General features: G+C 37.6%; 1 protein-coding gene across 7 annotated transcripts in view; it reads left to right on the plus strand.

The window, feature by feature from the left end:
* Positions 1-26,022, plus strand: part of SCFD2 (sec1 family domain containing 2) — a 513,758-nt gene that overhangs the window by 275,486 nt on the left and 212,250 nt on the right. The window contains exon 6 of one of the 7 annotated variants that reach the window (XM_063663688.1): positions 16,205-16,274. The exons of the other annotated variants lie outside the window; for them this stretch is intronic. Coding sequence (XP_063519758.1) covers positions 16,205-16,274 — 70 coding nt within the window. The remainder of the gene's footprint in view (positions 1-16,204; positions 16,275-26,022) is intronic. 7 annotated transcript variants of the gene reach the window in all.

Here is a 26,022-nt window from a genome sequence, read left to right on the forward strand (position 1 = left end):
GCTGTTCCTGTTCAGCCATCTTGCCAGCCACTCTCTAATTCTTTTTTACTACCAAATCTCTTAATTAGGCTGTGCTGTAAGACCCCATGAGCTGTGGAGAACTGAACTGTGAGGAAACGTCAGGTCATCTATGTTTTGTGATGATATTCTGCAGTAATGATTAGCACAAGCTGTTCAGCTGACATGGATTTTGTTTTTAGTTTAAATAAACTTTGTTTTTTAGAATGGTTTTAGATGTACAGAATAATTTAAAGCTAATACAGAGTTTCCATATAACCTGTATCCAGTTTTTCTTATTATTTACATCTTACGTTAGTATGGTACATTTACAAGTAACAATACAGTATTATTAACTAAAGTGTGGACTTTTTAAAGATTTCCTTAGTTTCTATCTAATATCCTTATTCTGTTCTAGGATTCCATCCAGGGTGCCACATTACATTTACTCATCGCATCACCTTTGGCTTCTCTTGGCTATGGCAGTTTCTTAGACTTTCTTTATTTTTGGTGACCGTGACAGTATTGAGGAACACTAGCATTTTGTATGCTCTTAGCTGGGATGAGTCTGATGTTTTTCTCATTATTAGATTGGTGGTATAAATTTTGGGGAGGAAGACTGCAGAGGTAAAGTGTCATTTTCATTACATCGTATCAAGAGTATATACCATCGACATGATGTTGACCTTTATCACCTGGCTAAAGAAGCATTTTTCAATTTTCTCTACTGTACAATTACTCTTCCCCCACTACTCCCGCTTTCATACTCAACTCTTTAGGAAGTAGCCCACACTTAATAAATAAGGAGTTATGCTCCACCTCCTTGAAGGCAATATACATACATAACATCTATAAAACCTCAGCATAATTATTAGGAATTCTTCTGCACAAGATATTTTTCTCTTCTCCCTTTATTTACTTAATCAATTATTTATTTATATCAGTATGGACTGATACATATTTATTTTGTATTTTGGGTTATAATCCAATACATCTTTTTTTTTTTTAGCTCATATTGTTACAGCTTTGGCCATTGGGAGCTCTTTCAGTGGCATCTGTGTTGTCAACCCTTATGGGATTTTTTTTTTCTTTTCTCCCATCCCCTACCCTGTGCCTTTTTTTTTTTTTTTTTTTTTTTTTTTACTTCCTTACTTTCCGGAACTACAAGACCCAGATCATCTTGTATATTTCCTGCCTTTGTCTTAGAATCAGCTATTTCTTCAGGGAACCCTGCTTCCTTTCACTGGAGGATATTGAAAATCAAGGTCTGGTACTAGATATGCTCATTGCTACTAGAATGTCATTGTCCTTCTACATCCTCTTAGCTGACAGAGCAAGAAAATTATATATGTATTTATATATAATATATATAAAAACCATGAAAATATAGATATCTATAAATATTTTTATGAAACATTCTACATCCAGATTAAGCTAAACATTTGTTTATACTAATGTCTTCAGCTCTAATCCATTACCAGATGGAGCATTCTATGTGAATAGATGGATTATAGCCTTATGTCCTTGTTTATCTGCACGCTTCCACACCAACAGTGAAAAACCTGGCTCCCATAATTCTGCATCCATTTATTTGTTTAGATTCAGTTCATACTCCCAACCCCTACTCACCCACAATACTACATAAGTGAGGTTGTAGCCTTCTTGGGGTGTTATATCCAGAGCCCTTTGCTAATCATCTCCCTTCAGTTATGTTAATTTTGATCACCCAGTCAAGACATTGACTTATAATATATTTATTATGTTCTCCCTTGCAAGAAATAAGCAATGTGTGGTCATTTTCTTTGAGACCATACAAATATCCTGCTCCTCATCAAACTTTTCCCCATTGATTCTTCCCTCAAACAATCTTACAGTGATGGTTGTAAAGGGTGATTTTCAATTCCATTACTCTCTGCACTCATCAGTTGACATTCTACCAGAAGGAAGAGCCTTTCCTTCTCCCCAGCTGTCTGCCTATATATGTATTTATTTATTTATTATCAGTATAGACTCATGGATTCTTAATTCAATGAGTTGTAATGAATTAATTTGGGTACCCTGTTGTTTTACATTTGTCAAGTAAGATCTCCTACAAGCTGGTTCCTATATTTTTGTTAGACGTTGTGAAATTCCCCTACATAAGATTTATACCCTTTTGCCTTCCTGAAAATCATGTATAGAAATGGGCCTGTTTTTCTTCAGCCTCACCAACAAGCTTTTGTTTTTTTGTTAAACTGATGGATGAGAAATTGTTTTCAATATAATTTTAATATGAATTTTCCTTTTATGTAAAATTGAACATATTTTCATATTTTAATGTAATTTTGTATCTTTTTTGTGTATTTTCTATTCATGTCTTTTGCCCATTTTCTAGAGTACTTTTGGTCTCCTTTCATCAACTTTTAAAAGTTCTTTATAAATTATGACTATTAGTTCTTTATATTATTTGCAAATATTTTCTTCTAATTTATTTGTCCTGTCATTTTGCTTATGGTGTTTTTGCCATTCAATTTTTTTAGTCAAATATGTCAATTTTTAAAAATTTGCATCTGGATTTTTAGTCATAGAAGGCCTTTTCTACCCTCAGATTATAGAGGAATTATAGAGGAATTTATCCATCAAAAATTAATTGTATACTTTTACTTATTAAAAATCTGATCTATTTGAAGTTTGTGCTTATGGATAACATGAGGAATGGATCAAGATTTATCTTTTGGAAATGGCTTTCCAATTGTCCCAACAGCATTTATTAAAATGTTCTTTGCTGCCGCAGCATTTTGAATTGCACCTGTATCATATACTAGAATAATTTCCACCTGTGGTCAGGTCTTTTGCTGGACTTGCTGTTCTGCTTCATTGATTTGCATGTGTATTCATGTTCCAGGACCACACCATTTTACTTATACAGATTTTGTGGTAGGTTTTAATATCTGATGTGGCTGTTATCTCCTCACAACTCTTTCTTTTCATTGTTTTTCTTGATATTCTCATTTGGCTATTGTTTCATGTGAAAACTCATGTGTAGTAAAGTTCATTTGTTTATTTCCCAGGGGAGAAAAAGCTTATTGGTTTTTTTTATTGGGATGTCACAGAATTTATAAATTGACTTAGTGAGTACAGACATCTTTTGATGATGTTGAGACATCCTAATCAAGAACCAGGAATGTCTTTCCATTTGTTCAAGTCTACATTTGTGTTTTGCAAGAGTGTTTTATTAAAGTGTTGCTCCTATAGGTTTGAAACATTTGGAGTTTATTTCCAAGTATTATCTCTTTTTTCCGTTGTTGTTGCAAATGAGGTTTTTCTCTACCATTATATCTTTTAACTTCACCCAGTGGTTTTTAAAGTTCTGATTAAAAGCACTACCAACTGCATTCTTTTCCATTTGAAACAACTATCTCATTACAGCCAGACTGTGTGTTATGCATCAGAGATATTTCTTCCATGAGTAATTTCCTCTCTATCAGCAGATACATTTTAAACTTCACACATGTACTGTTAACTAGAATCTACTGGAACCCTTCACTATCTAGAATTTAAAAGATCAACTACTATCACATTAGAATATCATTCTGAAAACTCTGAGTTGCTCTTTGAATCAAAGAGAGTCAAAGAGTCAAAGAGAGGAACAGGACCAGAGAGAAGCCCCAATCTCCTTAGCAGTATGTCAGCATTTGGAAGTGCAGCTCTTTGACTAGGTTCATATACAGCATAGGAGTCCCTGTTGCAGATCCATAAAGCCACTGGTCCTGAGTTTCTACAAGTCAGTCCTCTTTATAATGCATGAAAGCTGAAGTGTGTTAAGTATTTTACCACACAGAAAGTATTGGTAGTTTCTTCCCTGTCCATGGAAGCTGCAGTGCTTCATGTAATCTTTGTGTTTGACATTTTTCTGTCTCTCTCGACGCATTTAAAGTTGTGCCAGAGGTGGATATCTGTCTTTTTTTATACTTAATCTCTCAACTGTGGGTTTGCATGATTCATTCGCAAACATCATTTGGGGGTCGTGGTGATTATTTATGCAAAAGTTCTGAGTATTTGCATAGTGATGAGATTTTAATGAAAACTTGCAGACCATTTTTTACAATTTACTTGTAACGTTGGTTATATCTTATGTTCACTAAAAAAGAGATACTGAAAAGTACTTAAAAAGAAAGCAAATTTTTGGGACCCAGAATAATGCTGAAGTAAAGCCAGAAATTCAGTTTCTATAATCTTGAACACTTACTGGGTTTGGGCTGGTTCCATAGGGAGCCTTATGTGTCTGTTCATTCTTTCCTCATCCAGATTTTATTCTCACAGTACGCTTTGTTGGAATAGTTATAAAAGCAACTTTTTAATAATAAGAACTTGTAATATAGAAGTAATGACCTTTCAACACCTAATTTAATAAAGGTAATGCAATTTTGCTATCTAGCATGGATAGGAAGTGGTTCTTATGGCTAATTAAATAATCACATTATGAAACCATTTCTATTCGTTCATTCACATATGCACACATGCATGTGTACACATTTATTTTTTGTTTGTATAATTTATTTAGTATTTCATAACTATGATGGTACTTCTGATTAATGACCTCGGGACCATCACTGGGTGCCAGACACTATTATAAACAAGGTATTTATTCTTCTTAGAAGCCCTAGTAAGTAGTTGCTATTATTATCCTACATTGAACAGATGAGGGAACTGAGGCAAGTTAGATAACTTGCCCAAGTTCATCCAGGTAGTAAATGTTGGCAATTTAATTCCTGAGCTCTTAACTACCACATGAGTAACAATTAGAAGAAGTGAAGGCTAAGACTACTAACATGACAAGCAACAGATTGCTATTATTATTATTTTCTTCTTCATCAGTTTCCTGATGTCCGTTCTGATTTCCTTTTAGTTTGCTCATACCATTATTTATTGGTATTTATCAGACTTCTAAATTAGTTTTTTCTTCATATTTTCCGTGTCCACTGAACTAGAATGAGGTTCAATTCAGTGTCTTTTCCAGTATTTTATAAACTTTCACATACCTCTTACCCATAAATAATTAAAAAAAAAATTAAGGACAAAAACCCTCTGCTATGGTTTGGATGTTTGACCCCTCCAAACCTCACGTTGAAATTTGATCCCCAGTGTTGGAGGTAGTCCCTAATGGGAGGTGTTTGTTTGAGGCATGGGGACAGATACCTCATGAATAAGACTGATGCCCTCCCTAAGTGGGTAGGGGGAGTAAGTACTTGCTCTAATAGTTCCTTCTAGAGCTGCTTGTTAAAAACAGGCTGACACCTCTCCTCAGACTCTCTTGCTTCCTCTCTCACAATGTGATCTCTGCACACGCTGGCTCCCCTTCACCTTCCACCATGAATGGAAGCAGCATGAGGCCTTCACCAGAAGCCAAGCAGATGCTGGCGCCATGCATCTTGTACAACCTGCAGAGCCATGAGCAAAATAAACCTCTTTTCTTGATAAATTACCCAGCCTTAGATATTCCTTCATAGCAATACAAAGTAGATGAAGATGCCCTCAAAAGATTACTACCCATTAGAGGATATTTAATAAGGAAGTGGGCTAATAATTATGGGTTTGGTGGGCACAAGTTAAAAGGAATGTAATGATAACTTACTCTTTTCTCTTTCAACTCTCCACTTTGTGAAATTTTGTGACCTCATGTGACAAAAGGAGATTGTAGAAGTAGTTTTATAGACATCCTTAGTGATTTGGAAAACTGGTGAAGACTTGTCATTGTTTACTGTTTGTATATTTCTAATATGAATGATGGTGGTAGAAGTGATAGAAGCAGTAGTACTAGCAATTGTATTCATTCACTTAACAAATAGTTTTTGAATACTTACTGAGTGCCAGACACTGTTCTGGGTGTTTGAGATATGCCAGTGAACGAAGCAGACAATGATTCATTTCCCTTACAGAGCTTACAGTTTATCTGGAGGAGACAGCCAATAAACAGTAAACATGATTGATAGATAGGTACATACAAAGCTAGATGAATGATAGAGCATGTTAGAAGAATAGGTCTATGGAAACAAATAATATTACGGTAGTTTAAGGGAGTTGATGAGACTAAGAAAAAGTAATCATATAGTGGCTAAGTGAGTCAGATTGTGTGCGTGCGTGTGTGTGTGTGAGTAATCATATAGTCATTAAGGGAGTCAGAGAGAGTGTGTGTGTGTATGTATGTGCACACACACGTGCATGTAGGAAGTATTAAATAGAGATGTCAGGGAAGAGGCTCATTGATCTTAAAGTACTGAGGAGATAACCAAGTGGCTATCTAGGGGAAGAGCTTTCCAGAGAGAGGGAACAGTTAGAGCAGTCTCTAAAGCAGCAGTGAGTCTGGAATGTTTAAAGAACAAAATGGGATATCACCACCAATCCCACAGAAATACAAACTACTAACAGAGAATACTATAAACATCTCTACGCAAATAAACTACAAAATCTAGAAGAAATGGATAAATTCCTGGACACATACACCCTCCCAAGACTAAACCACAAAGAAGTTGAATCCCTGAATACACCAATAACATGCTCCGAAATTGAAGCAATAATTAATAGACTACTAACAAAAAAAGTCCAGGACCAGACAGATTCACAGCCGAATTCTACCAGAGGTACAAGGAGGAGCTGGTACCATTCTTTCTGAAACTATTCCAATCAATAGAAAAAGAGGGAATCCTCCCTAACTCATTTTATGAGGCCAGCATTATCCTGATACCAAAGCCTGAAAGAGACACAACCAAAAAAGAGAATTTTAGACCAATATCCTTGATGAACATCGATGCAAAAATCCTCAATAAAATACTGGCAAACCAAATCCAGTACTTCAAAAAGCTTATCCACCATGATCAAGTGGGCTTCATCCCTGGGATGCAAGGCTGGTTCAACATAGGCAAATCAGTAAATGTAAACCAGCATATAAACAGAACCAAAGACAAAAGCCACATGATTATCTCAGTAGATGCAGAAAAGGCCTTTGACAAAATTCAACAACTCTTCATGCTAAAAACTCTCAATAAACTAGGTATTGATGGGATGTATCTCAAAATAATAAGAGCTATTTATGACAAACCCACAGCCAATATCATACTGAATGGACAAAAACTGGAAGCATTTCCTATGAAAACTGGCACAAGACAAGGGATACCCTCTCTCACCACTGCTGTTCAACATAGTATTGGAAGTTCTGGCCAGGGCAATCAGGCAGGAGAAAGAAATAAAGGGTATTCAATTAGGAATAGAGGAAGTCAAATTGTCTCTGTTTGCAGATGACATGATTGTGTATTTAGAAAACCCCATCATCTCAGCCCAAAATCTCCTTCAGCTGATAAGCAACTTCAGCAAAGTCTCAGGATACAAAATCAGTGTGCAAAAATCACAAGCATTCTTATACACCAATAACAGTCAAACAGAGAGCCAAATCATGAGTGAACTCCTATTCACAATTGCTTCAAAGTGAATAAAATACCTAGGAATCCAATTTACAAGGGATGTGAAGGACCTCTTCAAGGAGAACTACAAACCACCACTCAACGAAATAAAAGAGGACAAAAACAAATGGAAGAACATTCCAGGATCATGAATAGCAAGAATCAATTTGTGAAAATGGCCATACTGCCCAAGGTAATTTATAGATTCAATGCCATCCCCATCAAGCTACCAATGACTTTCTTCACAGAATTGGAAAAAACTACTTTGAAGTTCATATGGAACCAAAAAAGAGCCCACATTGCCAAGACAATCATAAGCCAAAAGAACAAAGCTGGAGGCATCACGCTACCTGACTTCAAACTATGCTACAAGACTACAGTAACCAAAACAGCATGGTACTGGTACCAAAACAAAGATATAGACCAATGGAACAGAACAGATCCCTCAGAAATAATACCACACATCTACAACCATCTGATCTTTGACAAACCTGACACAAACAAGAAATGGGGAAAGGATTCCCTATTTAATAAATGATGCTGAGAAAACTGGCTAGCCATATGTAGAAAGCTGAAACTGGATCCCTTCCTTACACCTTATACAAAAGTTAATTCAAGATGGATTAAAGACTTAAATGTTAGACCTAAAACCATAAAAACCCTTGAACAAAACCTAGGCAGTACCATTCAGGACATACGCATGGGCAAAGACTTCATGACTAAAACACCAAAAGCAATGGCAACAAAAGCCAAAATTGACAAATGGGATCTAATTAAATGAAAGAGCTTCTGCACAGCAAAAGAAGCTATCATCAGAGTGAACAGGCAACCTACAGAATGGGAGAAAATTTTTGCAATCTACTCATCTGACAAAGGGCTAATATCCAGAATCTACAAAGAACTCAAACAAATTTACAAGAAAAAAACAAACAACCCCATCAAAAAGTGGGCGAAGGATATGAACAGACACTTCTCAAAAGAAGACATTTATGCAGCCAACAGACACATGAAAAAATGCTCATCATCACTGGCCATCAGAGAAATGCAAATCAAAACCACAATGAGATACCATCTCACACCAGTTAGAATGGTGATCTTTAAAAAGTCAGGAAACAGCAGGTGCTGGAGAGGATGTGGAGAAATAGGAACACTTTTACACTGTTGGTGGGACTGTAAACTAGTTCAACCATTGTGGAAGACAGCGTGGCGATTCCTCAAGGATCTAGAACTAGAAATACCATTTGACCCAGCCATCCCATTACTGGGTATATACCCAAAGGATTATAAATCATGCTGCTATAAAGACACATGCACACGTATGTTTTTTGAGGCGCTGTTCACAAATAGTGAATTGGAAGCAACCCAGATGTCCATCTATGATAGACTGGATTAAGAAAATGTGGCACATATACACCATGGAATACTATGCAGCCACAAAAAATGATGAGTTCATGTACTTTGTAGGGACATGGATGAAGCTGGAAACCATCATTCTCAGCAAACTACCTCAAGGACAAAAAACCAAACACCGCATGTTTGCACTCATAGGTGGGAACTGAACAATGAGAACACTTGGGCACAGGAACGGGAACATCACACACCGGGGCCTGTTGTGGGGTGGGGGAGGGGGGAGGGATAGCATTAGGAGATATACCTAATGTAAATGACGAGTTAATGGCACATGTATACATATGTAACAAACCTGCACGTTGTGCACATGTACCCTAGAACTTAAAGTATAATAATAAAAAAAAAAAAAAAGAACAAAATGAGCAAGAGAGAAAAATGTAGTAGTAGGTCATGAAGAGTCTTAGGGTATTTTAAGCAGTTGGGTTTTAACCCTGAATGAAGTGTAGAGCCGTTGGAGTGTGTTCAGCAGAGGAGTGAAATTATCTGTCATACATTTTTAAAGGATCACAGTGTCTATCATGTCAAGAAGATACTGAAGAGGGGAGTAAGACTGGGAGCATGGACTCCTGTTAGGAGGCTTTTAGAGTAATCTAAGTGAGAGGTGATGAAAGCTTGAACCAGGATGGTAGTGGTGAAGGAGGTGAAAAGAGATCAGATTATATATATATAGCAGACTGTGCCTTAGGCATTCTCTGGAGGATTAGATGTGAGATATAAGGAAAAGAACGATGTCAAAGATTACTTGACTTGAGCAGCTAGAGGGATTGGAGTTAAAGTCAGCTGGAATAGGGGAGGCTATGTGTGAGCCAGTTTTTAAGGGAAGAACATAAGTTCACTTTGGGGCATGCTGAATTTAACACATCTATTGAACATCCAAGGCAAAAATGCAAGAGCTATTGGAATGTAGACATTATTCAAAGCCATGAGACAATCACTAAGGGATTGAGTATAATTAGAGAAGGAAACAAAATCAAGAACTAACGTTCAATAGAGGGGAAGAAGAAAGAAACCAGAAATGGAAATTGAGAAGGAGGAACCAATGAATTAGGAGGAAAACTAATAGAATATATGTCTTTAAAGCCAAGTAAAAGTACATCAATAATGCTAACAGGACAAGTTAAGATGAGGACTGAGTTTTGACCACTGTATTTTGTGACATAGAGTTTATTGGTGACCAATGCAATAGCAGCTTCAGTGGAGTGAGGGGGCAAAAGCTTTGTTGGAATGAGTGTAAGAGAATAAAAGAGAAATTTGAGACAGTGAATATGGACAACTCTTTGGAAGACTTATGCTGTAAAGGAGACCCGGAAAATAGGGTGGTTGCTGAAGTCAGAGATTTTTTTTTTAAGATAAAAGAAATAAAAGCACATTTGTACGCTGATGAAAATGGTCCAACAGAGATTAAAGAAATTGATGACACTGGGAAAAAGAGCAGAGTTGCCAATACTTTGTTATGGGCTGAATTGTGATCTTCCTGATGTTATATGTTGAAGTCCTCACCCTCAGTACCTCAAAATGGAACTGTATTTGGAGATAGGGTCATTAAAGAGGTTAATGATGGCTACAGGAGGTCATTAGGTGGGTGATAATCCAATGAGATTAGTATCTCATACCATCCTTATGAAATAAGGGCACAGATATACACAGAGGAAAGATCATGGGGAGACACATGGCCACCTACAAGCCAAGGAGACACAGACTTAGAAAAACAACCCTGTTGATACCTTGATCTTGGACTTCTAGACTCCAGAATTGTAAGGAAATAAATTTGTGTTGTTTACGGCACCTGTCTGTGATATTTGTTATGGCATCCATAGCAAACTAATACAAGCCACATAATTGAGTAGAGGAGAAAGGATGGAATGTGATGCACAGTGGAAAGATGAACTTTGATTAAGAGTTAGGCTACTCTACAACACTTCCTTTTACCAGTTAGGAAACTGAGGCTCAAAAAGTTATGTGACTTTTCTAATGTTATACCCCTACTAATGCTGGAAGTGGTCTTAAACCTGCATCTTTGTAACTTTAAGTCTCATATTTCTTTCCCCCCCTTCCTAACTAAGGTATATAAATAATCTATTTTAAAAATATTAAAGAAAATTTCAATGTTATTCATTTTTTAGTTACATAGTTCAAAATCCAAAAGTTTAAAAGTTACATACAGTGAAATGTTTTCCCTCCATCCTGGCCCCCACCCATCCCTAGCCCCTTCACCCTGCTATTCTTCCTGGAGATGACTGATGCTACCGTTTCTTGACTGCTCCTGCAAAGATATACATATCTACACATACACAAATACATATTTTTTTCCTGTTACCTTTTAAATCATAGCATTGGAATCTGCCTTGGTTTTTCATTTAATATATATCTTGGAGACTGTTTTATATCAGCATGTAAAGAGCTTTCTATTAAATTTTTATGGTTGCATGGTATTCTGTTGTATGGGTATTCTATAGTTTCTCTAACTTATCTCACAGTGGCCATTGAAGTTGTTTAAAATCTATTGCTATTACACAGAAGCCTTCCAGATACATTATTTCACACATGTGTGAGTATATCTGTAGGATGTATTCCTAGAAGAAGAATTCCTGGATCAAAAGTTATATATATTGATATTTTTGACAGATATTGCCAAATTATTGCCAAATTGCTCTTAATGGAAATTGTACTGATTTACTCTCACATCAATACTGTTTCTTCAGACTCTTGCCTTAACACATTTCATTCTTCTTTCAGCAGCCACGGTGATCCTTTTTTAAAAATATAAGTCAAAACGTGCCATCCCTTGAACAACTATTTGCTGAACACCTACCATTTGCAGTCATTGTTTTGGGCACTGGTATAAACCCTGTGCTCCAAACTTTTCAGCAGCTTCCCTAGGTCAGTCAGCAAAAAAGTCAAAATCCATACAGTTGCCTACAAGACCACTTATGATCAACTCTCCTCTTTTTCCCAATGTTTTAACAGTATCTCCTGCTCCTCTGTCCTCCCTCATTCAGCCACACTGAGCCCTCTGAAATGCACTGTGCACACTCCAGCCATGGACACTACTCTTCTGTCCTCTCTGCTTCGAATAGCCACGTGACTCACTCTTGTGCCTCCTTCAGAGCAGTCTTTCTCACCAACCTATGTAAAGTAGCAATAATCTCCTTCCCCATTTGGGCCCTCTGTTTTGTTTTTTTAGTCTGCTTTATTTTTTTGATAACACTTATTACCATCTGACATACTGTATTTTTATCATCCCTACCTACCTCATGGAAATCATTAACTTGTTTTCTGTCTTAATAATTTTGTCGTTTCAATATTGTTATATAAATGGAATCATACATTAAGTGGCCTTTTGAGGTTAGCTTTTTTCCCCTTAAATACCCTTGAGATCTGTCAAGGTTGTTTCATATATCCATAGTTCTTTTTATATCATATATCAATCAGTTCCTTTATATTGTTGAGTAGTATTCGATGGTATATATGTAGCACAGTTTGTTTAACCATTTGTCTATTATTGGACATGTAGGTTGTTTCCAATTTGGGGGCTTTAAAAATAAAGCTACTATGAATATTCATGTACAAGTTTTTGTGGAGTTGTAAATTTTTACTTCTCTGAGTTAAATGCATGAGAGTGTAATTGCTGGTTTGTATGGTAAGTGTATGTTTATTTTTTAAAGAAATTGCCCAACTGTGTTTCAGAGTGGCTGTACCATTTTACATTTCAACTAACAATTTTGAGGTTATTTCCTTAGACCTAAAATTTTTTTCTTACAAGATGTTAAAAAATATGACCTGTTATGTGTCATATGACGTGTTTTTTCAGGCAAATTATATTGTAAATCCATCAAAAGCTCAGACTGTATCATTTTCTCCTGTATATATGCTTCTAGCATAGAATACAATAGGCTTGACCTATTGTATTCTGTAAATATTTATTGAATGAAATGAAACGCAAATATGCACTGTAATTTGTACAATATGTCATATGACAACTTCTAATATAGCTTTGATTTAATGAGATTATTTTGCATCCTGTTGTAATTTTGACGTCTTCTTTTCTGTCACATCTGCCTAAAAACTCACAGTGATAATGATATTGGCTCTGGAAGATTTATATTTCTTTAAGTGTTTAGTAATTGAATCTTTTAAGAGTTTTGATATTCCAGCAGAACATCAATTAATAAAATTATTTTTAAAGGAAAAGCTATAAATTATTGTAAGTGGGAAGTGAGCATGATCTAGAGTGTCTAATAGTGAAGATGTAACGTTGCTAAAATGAATGTAAAAGGACCAGACTCCATAGCCCTATTTTTCAGAGTGCATCTCTCCTCCCAGAAATCTTCATATCTGCCTGTGTTATATCACAGGTCACCTAAGCAGTTTCTATGAAAGTTGTATCTACAGGACTCTGGAGAGACTTTAGGTGTTCTGAATTTGAACAGTTGATAGTTGAGCTAAATTGACATTTTATGGAATAATAAGTCATAATTAACTTATTTAGCAATAAGATTTATGTAGATATCCCTGGAGGGTCATGTTAATATTTTATATGTTATTTTCTAGATTCTGAATTACTGGAAAATCATCAGAGACAATATATACTCAAATGATTTTCTTAGTTTTTTAATATTCTGAATCTCATTAATAATTACTTTAAGACTTACACACCATCCTAGCACAGAGTTGCCAGAGTTCTTTTTTTTCTTTAACCTATTTTCCTCTTTTGCCTGGGTGCTGAGAGTTAATTCTTTATCTCTAGTGGGAGACAGCTCTCTTCCATCTTAGAAAAACTCATAGCATTATTCCTTTCTGCTATGTGCATCTGTTTTAACTTTGTATCTCCTCACTGTCTCCTCTTTCAGCAGTCTTCAGAGACAAAAAATTTCCTTTCTTCAGCCCATAGATTTAAACTTTACCAATATGGAAGATTTTTCTCTCATCTGTGAATGACTATAATAGTATAATATAGTATGAAATGGTATAACACCCATTTGCGTAATTGCCATCCAAAAATAAACAACGTGGCATAGCAGTTATTAATATAGAAGTATGATCGTAGAGTCATATGATGAATCTGTGAGGGGAGTTGTGCAGTGGTGAAGATTAGAGTTTCAGTGGTTAGTGGTTAGTGTGTTTGTTATCAATTCTCAGACGTAAACAAGTCCCTTTATGTAAACTTCAATTGTCTCTTCATACCACTGCCATGCTCAGTGTTCTTTCCTTATCCCAAGTCACATACTGTGGATATTTTCAAGCTCATTTCTTTCCTATCTGGATCTTATGATCCTTTCTTGTACTCTTTCTTCACATATTCATTTAGCCAGCACTGACATTCTAAGAATACAATCACTGCCCTCAATGAACTTTTCTGTCATATGAACAAGTATTAATAGACAAGTTTCTTCCAGAAGAGGTGTCCCCTCCTGGTTACCTTTCCTTTTCCATTCTATGTCTTTTGGCATTTTCAGTGAGTTGAATATGTACATTTCTAAAAATGTGGTCGTGTATGATTTGAATCTAATAGAAAGCCCAACTGTTTGTGAGAGGTTTGTTTTGGGTTTCTTATTTTTTGTTCTGTTGCCAAAATAGTTTTCACTTGTCATCCTCTTTTTGACTAGAGTCCAGTAGAACTGCAGATACAAAGCAACAGGCAACAGATGGTTGGGAAGACAGTTTTGCAATGTCCCTGGGGATTAGTGGAATCCCACTTGCCACCCAGACATCATAGTTCCTGACAAACCTTCAAAATCTTCTCCAGCTTGTTTTCCATTGCAAAACTATACAGTGCTTGGAAGTCAACACATTTTATTATTACCAAAGCAAAGTTCTGTCTTTTGTAGCTCTCTGCAGAAGAAGCAAATATATCATACATTTTGGCACAGATGTCTTTAAAATTAATTTCCTTTTAATGGTTGAGTATGTTTTGAAATGCTGCAGGGGAAATATGTTTGTATAACTTCACATCTTAAGAAATGATGGCAAGCAAACATGTTCTGTGAATTAATAAGACTAGCATTTAGTCCAGATGTAGATTCCAAAACTAATTTAAGAATATAGAAATTCTACAAACGGGACATCTAGAGATGGCCTTAACCTCTATCCGTTGGCAAGAAATTGATTATATTTATTTTGATCCCTTTTCAAGCAATTTTTTCCTAACCTGTATAGAAAAAAATCTTTTGTTATGAATGCCTCATGACAAAATTAATTTGGTATCTTTTGATTATTAAATATTTAATTGCCCACTTTATAGTTATTTGTCTCTTTTACAAATTAAAGAAATTTGACTTTTGTACCAGCAGAGAATTTGTAAGCTGATTCCATATTCAGTTATTTGTCAAATGAATAATTGTAAAAAGCCTTGCATTTTAATTTTAGTTACCTGTATCATAATGAAAATTTTCATAAAGAAATTTTGTGGTTCAAAGCAGTTCAGCACAATTGGACTTCATCAAAATTAGAAACTTTTTTGCTTAAAGGACACTAGCAATAAAGCGAAAAGGCAATTAAAAGAGCTGGAAGAATACGTGTAAACCGTATATCAGGTAACAGTCTAGTATTCAGAATAGATAAAGAACTCTTAAAACTGAACAATAAAAAGATAAACCATTTAAAAAATGAACAAAGAATTTAATAGACATTTGCCTTAGTCTGTTGGAACTGCTATTACAAACTACCATAGGCTAGGTAGTTTGTAGTAACAAATTTATTTCTCACAGTTCTGGAGACTGGGAATTCCTAGATCAAAGTGCCAGCAGATTTGGTGTCTGGTGAGGGCCTTCTTCCAGGTTCACAGACAGTGTCTTGCTAAGTTCTCACATGATAGAAGAAGTAGGGGTGCTATCCAGAGTCTCTTTTATAACAGCACTAATTCCATTCATAAGGACTCTGCCCTCATGGCCTTATCACCTACCAAAGTGCCCACTTCCTAATGCCAGCACATTGGAGATTAGTATCTCAACATATGAATTTTGGGGGATACATATTCAATCCATAGCCTGCCACCCCTTGCCTCCCAAAATTTATGTTTTTCTCACAAGCAAAAGACATTGCATCCCAACAGTCCTCAAAATCTTGATTCATTCCAGCATCTACCTAAAATTTAAAACCCACAGTCTCACCTAAATATCATCTTAATCAGATATGGGTGAGACTCAAGATATGATTCATCTTGAGGCAAATTGCTCCCTAGCTGTGACACTGTGAAACCAAATAAGCCATATGCTTCCAAAATACAGTGGTGGGACAGGGATAGAATAGACATATCCATTCCAAAAGGGAGAAATAGCAAAGAAGAAAAGGATAACAAATCCCATGTAAGTCCAGACTACAAGCCAAACTCCATGAGATCTTTTTTTTTTTTTTTTTTTTAGGTAAACAAAAACAGAGAAGGTTTATTATGAAGGAGAACACTACTTTCTCACTTGCAATATATCATTCATGGTAGGTTCCTCTAAAGGAAGCTAAATTAGTATAATTCTAGGCTTTCCTTTGTCTCTTTTTTTTTTTTCTTTTTATTATTATTATTATTATTATTATTATTATACTTTAGGCTCTATGGTACATGTGCGCAACGTGCAGGTAAGTTACATATGTATACATGTGCCATGCTGGTGCGCTGCACCCACCAACTCGTCATCTAGCATTAGGTATATCTCCCAATGCTATCCCTCCCCCATCCCCCCACCCCACAACAGTCCCCAAAGTGTGATGTTCCCCTTCCTGTGTCCATGTGTTCTCATTGTTCAATTCCCACCTATGAGTGAGAATATGCGGTGTTTGGTTTTTTGTTCTTGCGATAGTTTACTGAGAATGATGATTTCCAATTTCATCCATGTCCCTACAAAGGACGTGAACTCATCATTTTTTATGGCTGCATAGTATTCCATGGTGTATATGTGCCACATTTTCTTAATCCAGTCTATCATTGTTGGACATTTGGGTTGGTTCCAAGTCTTTGCTATTGTGAATAATGCCGCAATAAACATATGTGTGCATGTGTCTTTATAGCAGCATGATTTATAGTCCTTTGAGTATATACCCAGTAATGGGATGGCTGGGTCAAATGGAATTTCTAGTTCTAGATCCCTGAGGAATCGCCACACTGACTTCCACAAGGGTTGAACTAGTTTACAGTCCCACCAACAGTGTCAAAGTGTTCCTATTTCTCCACATCCTCTCCAGCACCTGTTGTTTCCTGACTTTTTAATGATTGCCATTCTAACTGGTGTGAGATGGTATCTCATTGTGGTTTTGATTTGCATTTCTCTGATGGCCAGTGATGGTGAGCATTTTTTCATGTGTTTTTTGGCTGCATAAATGTCTTCTTTTGCGAAGTGTCTGTTCATGTCCTTCGCCCAATTTTTGATGGGGTTGTTTGTTTTTTTCTTGTAAATTTGTTGGAGTTCATTGTAGATTCTGGATATTAGCCCTTTGTCAGATGAGTAGGTTGCAAAAATTTTCTCCCATTTTGTAGGCTGCCTGTTCACTCTGATGGTAGTTCCCTTTGCTGTGCAGAAGCTCTTTAGTTTAATTAGATCCCATTTGTCAATTTTGGCTTTTGTTGCCATTGCTTTTGGTGTTTTAGACATGAAGTCCTTGCCCATGCCTATGTCCTGAATGGTATTGCCTAGGTTTTCTTCTAGGGTTTTTACGGTTTTAGGTCTAACATTTAAGTCTTTAATCCATCTTGAATTGATTTTTGTATAAGGTGTAAGGAAGGGATCCAGTTTCAGCTTTCTACATATGGCTAGCCAGTTTTCCCAGCACCATTTATTAAATAGGGAATCCTTTCCCCATTTCTTGTTTTTGTCAGGTTTGTCAAAGATCAGATAGTTGTAGATATGTGGCATTATTTCTGACGGCTCTGTTCTGTTCCATTGATCTATATCTCTGTTTTGGTACCAGTACCATGCTGTTTTGGTTACTGTAGCCTTGTAGTATAGTTTGAAGTCAGGTAGTGTGATGCCTCCAGCTTTGTTCTTTTGGATTAGGATTGACTTGGTGATGCGGGCTCTTTTTTGGTTCCATATGAACTTTAAAGTAGTTTTTTCCAATTCTGTGAAGAAAGTCATTGGTAACTTGATGGGGATGGCATTGAATCTGTAAATTACCTTGGGAAGGATGGCCATTTTCATGATATTGATTCTTCCTACCCATGAGCATGGAATGTTCTTCCATTTGTTTGTATCCTCTTTTATTTCCTTGAGCAGTGGTTTGTAGTTCTCCTTGAAGAGGTCCTTCACATCCCTTGTAAGTTGGATTCCTAGGTATTTTATTCTCTTTGAAGCAATTGTGAATGGGAGTTCACTCATGATTTGGCTCTCTGTTTGTCTGTTATTGATGTATAAGAATGCTTGTGATTTTTGTACATTGATTTTGTATCCTGAGACTTTGCTGAAGTTGCTTATCAGCTTAAGGAGATTTTGGGCTGAGACAATGGGGTTTTCTAGATATACTATCATGTCGTCTGCAAACAGGGACAATTTGACTTCCTCTTTTCCTAATTGAATACCCTTGATTTCCTTCTCTTGCCTAATTGCCCTGGCCAGAACTTCCAACACTATGTTGAATAGAAGTGGTGAGAGAGGGCATCCCTGTCTTGTGCCAGTTTTCAAAGGGAATGCTTCCAGTTTTTGCCCATTCAGTATGACATTGGCTGTGGGTTTGTCATAAATAGCTCTTATTATTTTGAGATACGTCCCATCAATACCTAATTTATTGAGAGTTTTTAGCATGAAGGGTTGTTGAATTTTGTCAAAGGCCTTTTCTGCATCTATTGAGATAATCATGTGGCTTTTGTCTTTTGTTCTGTTTATATGCTGGATTACATTTATTGATTTGCGTATATTGAACCAGCCTTGCATCCCAGGGATGAAGCCCACTTGATCATGGTGGATAAGCTTTTTGATGTGCTGCTGGATTCTGTTTGCCAGTATTTTATTGAGGATTTTTGCATCAATGTTCATCAAGGATATTGGTCTAAAATTCTCTTTTTTTGTTGTGTCTCTGCCAGGCTTTGGTATCAGGATGATGCTGGCCTCATAAAATGAGTTAGGGAGGATTCCCTCTTTTTCTATTGATTGGAATAGTTTCAGAAGGAATGGTACCAGCTCCTCCTTGTACCTCTGGTAGAATTCGGCTGTGAATCCATCTGGTCCTGGACTTTTTTTGGTTGGTAAGCTATTGATTATTGCCACAATTTCAGCTCCTGTTATTGGTCTATTCAGAGATTCAACTTCTTCCTGGTTTAGTCTTGGGAGGGTGTATGTGTTGAGGAATTTATCCATTTCCTCTAGATTTTCTAGATTATTTGCGTAGAGGTGTTTGTAATATTCTCTGATGGTAGTTTGTATTTCTGTGGGATCGGTGGTGATATCCCCTTTATCATTTTTTATTGCATCTATTTGATTCTTCTCTCTTTTTTTCTTTATTAATCTTGCTAGCGGTCTATCAATTTTGTTGATCCTTTCAAAAAACCAGCTCCTGGATTCATTTATTTTTTGAAGGGTTTTTTGTGTCTCTATTTCCTTCAGTTCTGCTCTGATTTTAGTTATTTCTTGCCTTCTGCTAGTTTTTGAATGTGTTTGCTCTTGCTTTTCTAGCTCTTTTAATTGTGATGTTAGGGTGTCAATTTTGGATCTTTCCTGCTTTCTCTTGTGGGCATTTAGTGCTATCAGTTTCCCTCTACACACTGCTTTGAATGCATCCCAGAGATTCTGGTATGTTGTGTCTTGGTTCTCGTTGGTTTCAAAGAACATCTTTATTTCTGCCTTCATTTCGTTATGTACCCAGTAGTCATTCAGGAGCAGGTTGTTCAGTTTCCACGTAGTTGAGCGGTTTTGAGTGAGATTCTTAATCCTGAGTTCTAGCTTGATTGCACTGTGATCTGAGAGATAGTTTATTATAATTTCTGTTCTTTTACATTTATTAAGGAGAGCTTTACTTCCAAGTATATGGTCAATTTTGGAATAGGTGTGGTGTGGTGCTGAAAAAAATGTATATTCTGTTGATTTGGGGTAGAGAGTTCTGTAGATGTCTATTAAGTCTGCTTGGTGCAGAGCTGAGTTCAATTCCTGGGTATCCTTGTTGATTTTCTGTTTCGTTGATCTGTCTAATGTTGACAGTGGGGTGTTAAAGTCTCCCATTATTAATGTGTGGGAGTCTAAGTCTCTTTGTAGGTCACTCAGGACTTGCTTTACGAATCTGGGTGCTCCTGTATTGGGTGCATATATATTTAGGATAGTTAGCTCTTCTTGTTGAATTCATCCCTTTACCATTATGTAATGGCCTTCTTTGTCTCTTTTGATCTTTGTTGGTTTAAAGTCTGTTTTATCAGAGACTAGGATTGCAACCCCTGCCTTTTTTTGTTTTCCATTTGCTTGGTAGATCTTCCTCCATCCTTTTATTCTGAGCCTATGTGTGTCTCTGCACGTGAGATGGGTTTCCTGAATACAGCACACTGATAGGTCTTGAGTCTTTATCCAATTTGCCAGTATGTGTCTTTTAATTGGAGCATTTAGTCCATTTACATTTAAAGTTAATATTGTTATGTGTGAATCTGATCCTGTCATTATGATGTTAGCTGGTTATTTTGCTCGTTAGTTGATGCAGTCTCTTCCTAGTCTCGATGGTCTTTACATTTCGGTATGATTTTGCAGTGGCTGGTACCGGTTGTGCCTTTCCATGTTTAGCGCTTCCTTCAGGAGCTCTTTTAGGGCAGGCCTGGTGGTGACAAAATCTCTCAGCATTTGCTTGTCTGTAAAGTATTTTATTTCTCCTTCACTTATGAAGCTTAGTTTGGCAGGATATGAAATTCTGGGTTGAAAATTATTTTCTTTAAGAATGTTGAATATTGGTCCCCACTCTCTTCTGACTTGTAGAGTTTCTGCCGAGAGATCCGCTGTTAGCCTGATGGGCTTCCCTTTGATGGTAACCCGACCTTTCTCTCTGGCTGCCCTTAACATTTTTTCCTTCATTTCAACTTTGGTGAATCTGACAATGATGTGTCTTGGAGTTGCTCTTCTCGAGGAGTATCTTTGTGGCGTTCTCTGTATTTCCTGAATCTGAATGTTGGCCTGCCTTGCTAGATTGGGGAAGTTCTCTTGGATAATATCCTGCAGAGTGTTTTCCAACTTGTTTCCATTCTCCCCGTCACTTTCAGGTACACCAATCAGACGTAGATTTGGTCTTTTCACATAGTCCCACATTTCTTGGAGGCTTTGCTCGTTTCTTTTTATTCTTTTTTCTCTAAACTTCCCTTCTCACTTCATTTCATTCATTTCATCTTCCAGGGCTGATACCCTTTCTTCCATTTGATCGCATCGGCTCCTGAGGCTTCTGCATTCTTCACGTAGTTCTCGAGCCTTGGTTTTCAGCTCCATCAGCTCCTTTAAGCACTTCTCTGTATTGGTTATTCTAGTTATACATTCTTCTAAATTTTTCTCAAAGTTTTCAACTTCTTTGCCTTTGGTTTGAATATCCTCCCGTAGCTCGGAGTAATTTGATCGTCTGAAGCCTTCTTCTCTCAGCTCATCAAAGTCATTCTCCGTCCAGCTTTGTTCCGTTGCTGGTGAGGAACTGCATTCCTTTGGAGGAGGAGAGGTACTCTGCTTTTTAGAGTTTCCAGTTTTTCTGCTCTGTTTTTTCCCCATCTTTGTGGTTTTATCTACTTTTGGTCTTTGATGATGGTGATGTACAGATGGGTTTTTGGTGTGGATGTCCTTTCTGTTAGTTTTCCTTCTAACAGACAGGACCCTCAGCTGCAGGTCTGTTGGAGTACCTGGCTGGCCGTGTGAGGTATCAGTCTGCCCCTGTTGGGGGGTGCCTCCCAGTTAGGCTGCACGGGGGTCAGGGGTCAGGGACCCACTTGAGGAGGCAGTCAGCCCGTTCTCAGATCTCCAGTTGCATGCTGGGAGAACCACTGCTCTCCTCAAAGCTGTCAGACAGGGACATTTCAGTCTGCAGAGGTTACTGCTGTCTTTTTGTTTGTCTGTGCCCTGCCCCCAGAGGTGGAGTCTACAGAGGCAGGCAGGCCTCCTTGAGCTGTGGTGGGCTCCACCCAGTTCAAGCTTCCTGGCTGCTTTGTTTACCTAAGCGAGCCTGGGCAATGGCGGGCGCCCCTCCCCCAGCCTCGCTGCCGACTTGCTGTTTGATCTCAGACTGCTGTGCTAGCAATCAGCGAGACTCCGTGGGCATAGGACCCTCTGAGCCAGGTGCGGGCTATACTCTCCTGGGGCACCGTTTCCTAAGCCCGTCGGAAAAGCACAGTATTCGGGTGGGAGTGGCCCGATTTTGCAGGTGCCGTCTGTCACCCCTGGAAAGGGAACTCCCTGACCCCTTGCGCTTCCCGAGTGAGGCAATACCTCGCCCCTGCTTCGGCTGGCGCACGGTGCACTCACCCACTGACCTGCGCCCACTGTCTGGCACTCCCTAGTGAGATGAACACGGTACCTCAGATGGAAATGCAGAAATCACCCGTCTTCTGCGTCGCTCGCGCTGGGAGCTGTAGACCGGAGCTGTTCCTATTCGGCCATCTTGGCTCCTCCCCCCCATGAGATCTTAAGGCTTGAGAAAAATCTTTTTTGGCTTGATGCTCCTTGCAGGCCCACTACAGTGGGACTCCTGCCTTCAAGAACTGCTGGGTTAGAGGTTCTGCTCCCACGGCTCTGTCAGGCAGGGCTTAGTTTCCAAGCCTTTTGGCAGTCCTGCTCTCACTATTTTGGGTGGAGGAGATCTGGCTGATTGTGCAATGATGTTCTTCCCTTTTGAAACCAAGGAAGGCAGCCCTGATGATCTCTGGAATCATCTTTGGGGTCATTCTTCCATTGTCTTAGAGGATCATACCTGGCTTCTGTTGAGATGGCTGATCCATACAAATTTCATTAGCAAATGGTTGCTTGGTCACACCTTTACTGTTATCTTGTTTTGCAATATGGAGAGGCTAAGAATTTTCTAAACCTTTATGTTCTGCTTCCTTTTTTACCTAACAATTTCATATTTAAGTCATTTCTCTCTTCTGTTATTTTACTATAAGCAGTCGGAAGGAACCAAGCCTCACTTTCAACACTTCTCTTAGAAATAGCTTTAGGGCCGGGCATGGTGGCTCATGCCTGTAATCCCAGCACTTTGGGAGACTGAGGTGGGTGGATCATGAGGTCAGGAGTTCAAGACCAGCCTGGCCAAGATGGTGAAACCCCATCTCTACTAAAGATATAAAAATTAGCTGGGCACGGTCATGGGTGCCTGTAATCCCAGCTACTCGGGAGGCTGAGGCAGGAAAATCGCTTGAAACCTGGGAGGCGGAGGTTGCAGTGAGCCGAGATCATGCCATTGTACTCCAGCCTGGGGGACAGAGCAAGACTCCGTCTCAAAAAAAAAAAAGAAAAAAGAAAAAGAAATAGCTTTGGCCAGGCACAGTGGCTCACGCCTGTAATCCCAGCACTTTGGGAAGCCAAGGCAGCCAGATCACCTGAGGTCAGGAGTTCGAGACCAGCCTGACCAACATGGAGAAACCCTGTCTGTACTAAAAATACAAAATTACTTGGGTGTGGTGGCGGATGCCTGTAATCTCAGCTACTTGGGAGGCTGAGGCAGGAGAATCACTTGAACCCAGGAGGTGAGGTTGCAGTGAGCTGAGATTGTGCCACTACACTCCAGCCTAGGTGACAGAGTGAGACTTCATCACAAAAGAAAAAGAAATAGCTTTAGTTAAATATTCTATTTATTTGCTCATAAGTTCTACCTTCTATGTTTTGTAGAAGTTCTATCTTCTATGTTTTAGTGTTTTGCTAAAACATGAACACAGTTCAGCCAGGTTCTTTGCCTCTTTAGAGCAAAGATAGCTTTTACTTCAATTTTAAAAAGAATTTTATTTTTGTGGGTAATAGTAGGTGTATATATTTATGGGGTACATGAGATACTTCTATACATGCAATAAGCAATAATCACATCATGGGAAATGGGATATTCCTCTTCTCAAGCATTTATTCTTTGTGTTACTAACAATCCAGTCATACTTTTCCAGCTATCTAAATTATTGTTGACTATAGTCATCTGGTTGTGGTACCAAGCACCAGGTCTTATTCCTTTTTTCCAACTATCTTTTTTTCGTACATATTAACCATCTCCACTACCCCACAACCCCCCATTGCCCTTCCCAGCCTCTGATAACTATCCATATACTTTCTATCTCCATGAGTTCAATTGTTTTGATTTTTAGCACCCACAAATAAGTGAGAACCTACAAAGTTTGTCTTTCTGTCTGACTTATTTCACTTGACATAATGACCTCCAATTCCATTCATGTTTTTGCAAATGACAGAATCTCATTCTTTTTTATGGCTGAGTAGTTCTCCAATGTATATATGTGCCACATTTGCTTTATCCAATTATCTGTTGATGGACATTTAGGTTGCTTCCAAATCTTGGATACTGTGAACAGTGCTACAACAAACATGTGAGTGCAGATATCCCTTCGACATACTGATTTTCTTTCTTTTGGGTGTACACCCAGCAGTGAGATTGCTGGATCATATGGTAGCTCTGTTTTTAGTCTTTTGAGGAACTTCCAAGCTGTTCTCCATAGTGGTTGTGCTAATTTACATTCCCACCAACAGTGTATAGGGTTTTTTTTCTCCACATTTGTTAGCATTTGTTATTACCTGTCTTTTGGATAAAAGTCATTTTAACTGAGGTGAGGTGATATCTCATTGTGGTTTTGATTTGCATTTCTCTGATTATCAATGATATTGAGCACCTTTTCATGTGCCTGTTTGCCATTTGTATGTCTTCTTTTGAGAAATGTCTATTCAGATGTTTTGCCCACTTTTTAAATCAGATTATTAGATTTTTTTCCTATAGAGTTGTTCGAGCTCCTCATATATTCTGATTATTAATCCCTTGTCAGATGGGTAGTTTACAAAGATTTTCTCCCATTCTGTAGGTTGTCTCTTTGTTGATTGTTTCCTTTGCTGTGCATAGGCTTTTAAACTAATTCTGTTTGTCCATTTTTGCTTTGGTTGCCTGTGCTTGTGGGATATTTTACTCCAGAAATTTTTGCTCAAATCAATTTCCTGGAGAGTTGCCACGGTATTTTCTTGTAGTGGTTTCATAGTTGTAGGTCTTATATTTATGTCTTTAATCCATTTTGATTTGATTTTTGCATATGATGAGAGATGGGAGGGGTCAAGTTTCATTCTTCTGCATATGGATATCCAGTTTTCTCAGCACCATTTATTGAAGTGATTGCCTTTTCTTCAATGTATATTTTTGGCACCTTTGTCGAAAATGAGTTCACTGTAGGTGTATGGATTTGTTTCTGGATTCTCTAATATGTTTCATTGGTCTGTGTGTCTGTTTTATGCCAATGCCATGCTATTTTGGTTACTACAGCTCTGCAATAAATTTGAAGTCAGATGATGTGATTCCTCCAGTTTTGTTATTTTTGAACAGGATGGCTTTGGCTATTCTTGGTCTTTTGTGGTTTCGTATAAGTTTTAGAATTGTTTTTTATATTTCTGTGAAGAATGTGATTGGTATTTTGATAGAGATTGCATTGAATCTGCAGATGGCTTTTGGTAGTATGGACATACTAACAATATTGATCCTTCTAGTCCATGAACAGGAAATATCTTTCCATTTTTATGTTTCTTCCTTAATTTCCTTCATCAATGTTTTATAGTTTTCATTGTAGACATTTTTTACTTCTTTGGTTAACTTAATTCCTAATTATTTAAATTTATTTGTGGCCTTTGTAAATGGGATTACTTTTTTATTTCTTTTTCAGATTGTTCACTGTTGATATATAGAAATACTACTGATATTTGTATATTGGTTTTTTATCCTGAAACTTTACTGAATTTGTTTATCAGTCCTAATGGTTTTTGTGGAGTCTTTGGGTTTTTCCAAATATAAGATTATATCATCTGTAAACAAGGATAATTTGACTTCTTTCTTTCCAGTTTGGATGCCCTTTACTTCTTTCTCTAGTCTGGTTGCTCTAGCAAGGACTTCCAGTACTATGTTGAATAACAGTCGTGAAAGTGGATATCCTTGTTGTGTTCCAGATCTTAGAGGAAAGGCTTTCAGTTTTTCACCATTCAGCATGATACCAGCTGTAGGTCTGTCATATATGGCTTTTGTTATGTCAAGGTATGTTCCTTCTATACAGTTTTTTGAGGTATCTTATCAT

This window comes from Pongo pygmaeus, chromosome 3, assembly GCF_028885625.2.
Source record: "Pongo pygmaeus isolate AG05252 chromosome 3, NHGRI_mPonPyg2-v2.0_pri, whole genome shotgun sequence".
Classification (NCBI taxonomy): Eukaryota; Metazoa; Chordata; class Mammalia; order Primates; family Hominidae; genus Pongo; species Pongo pygmaeus.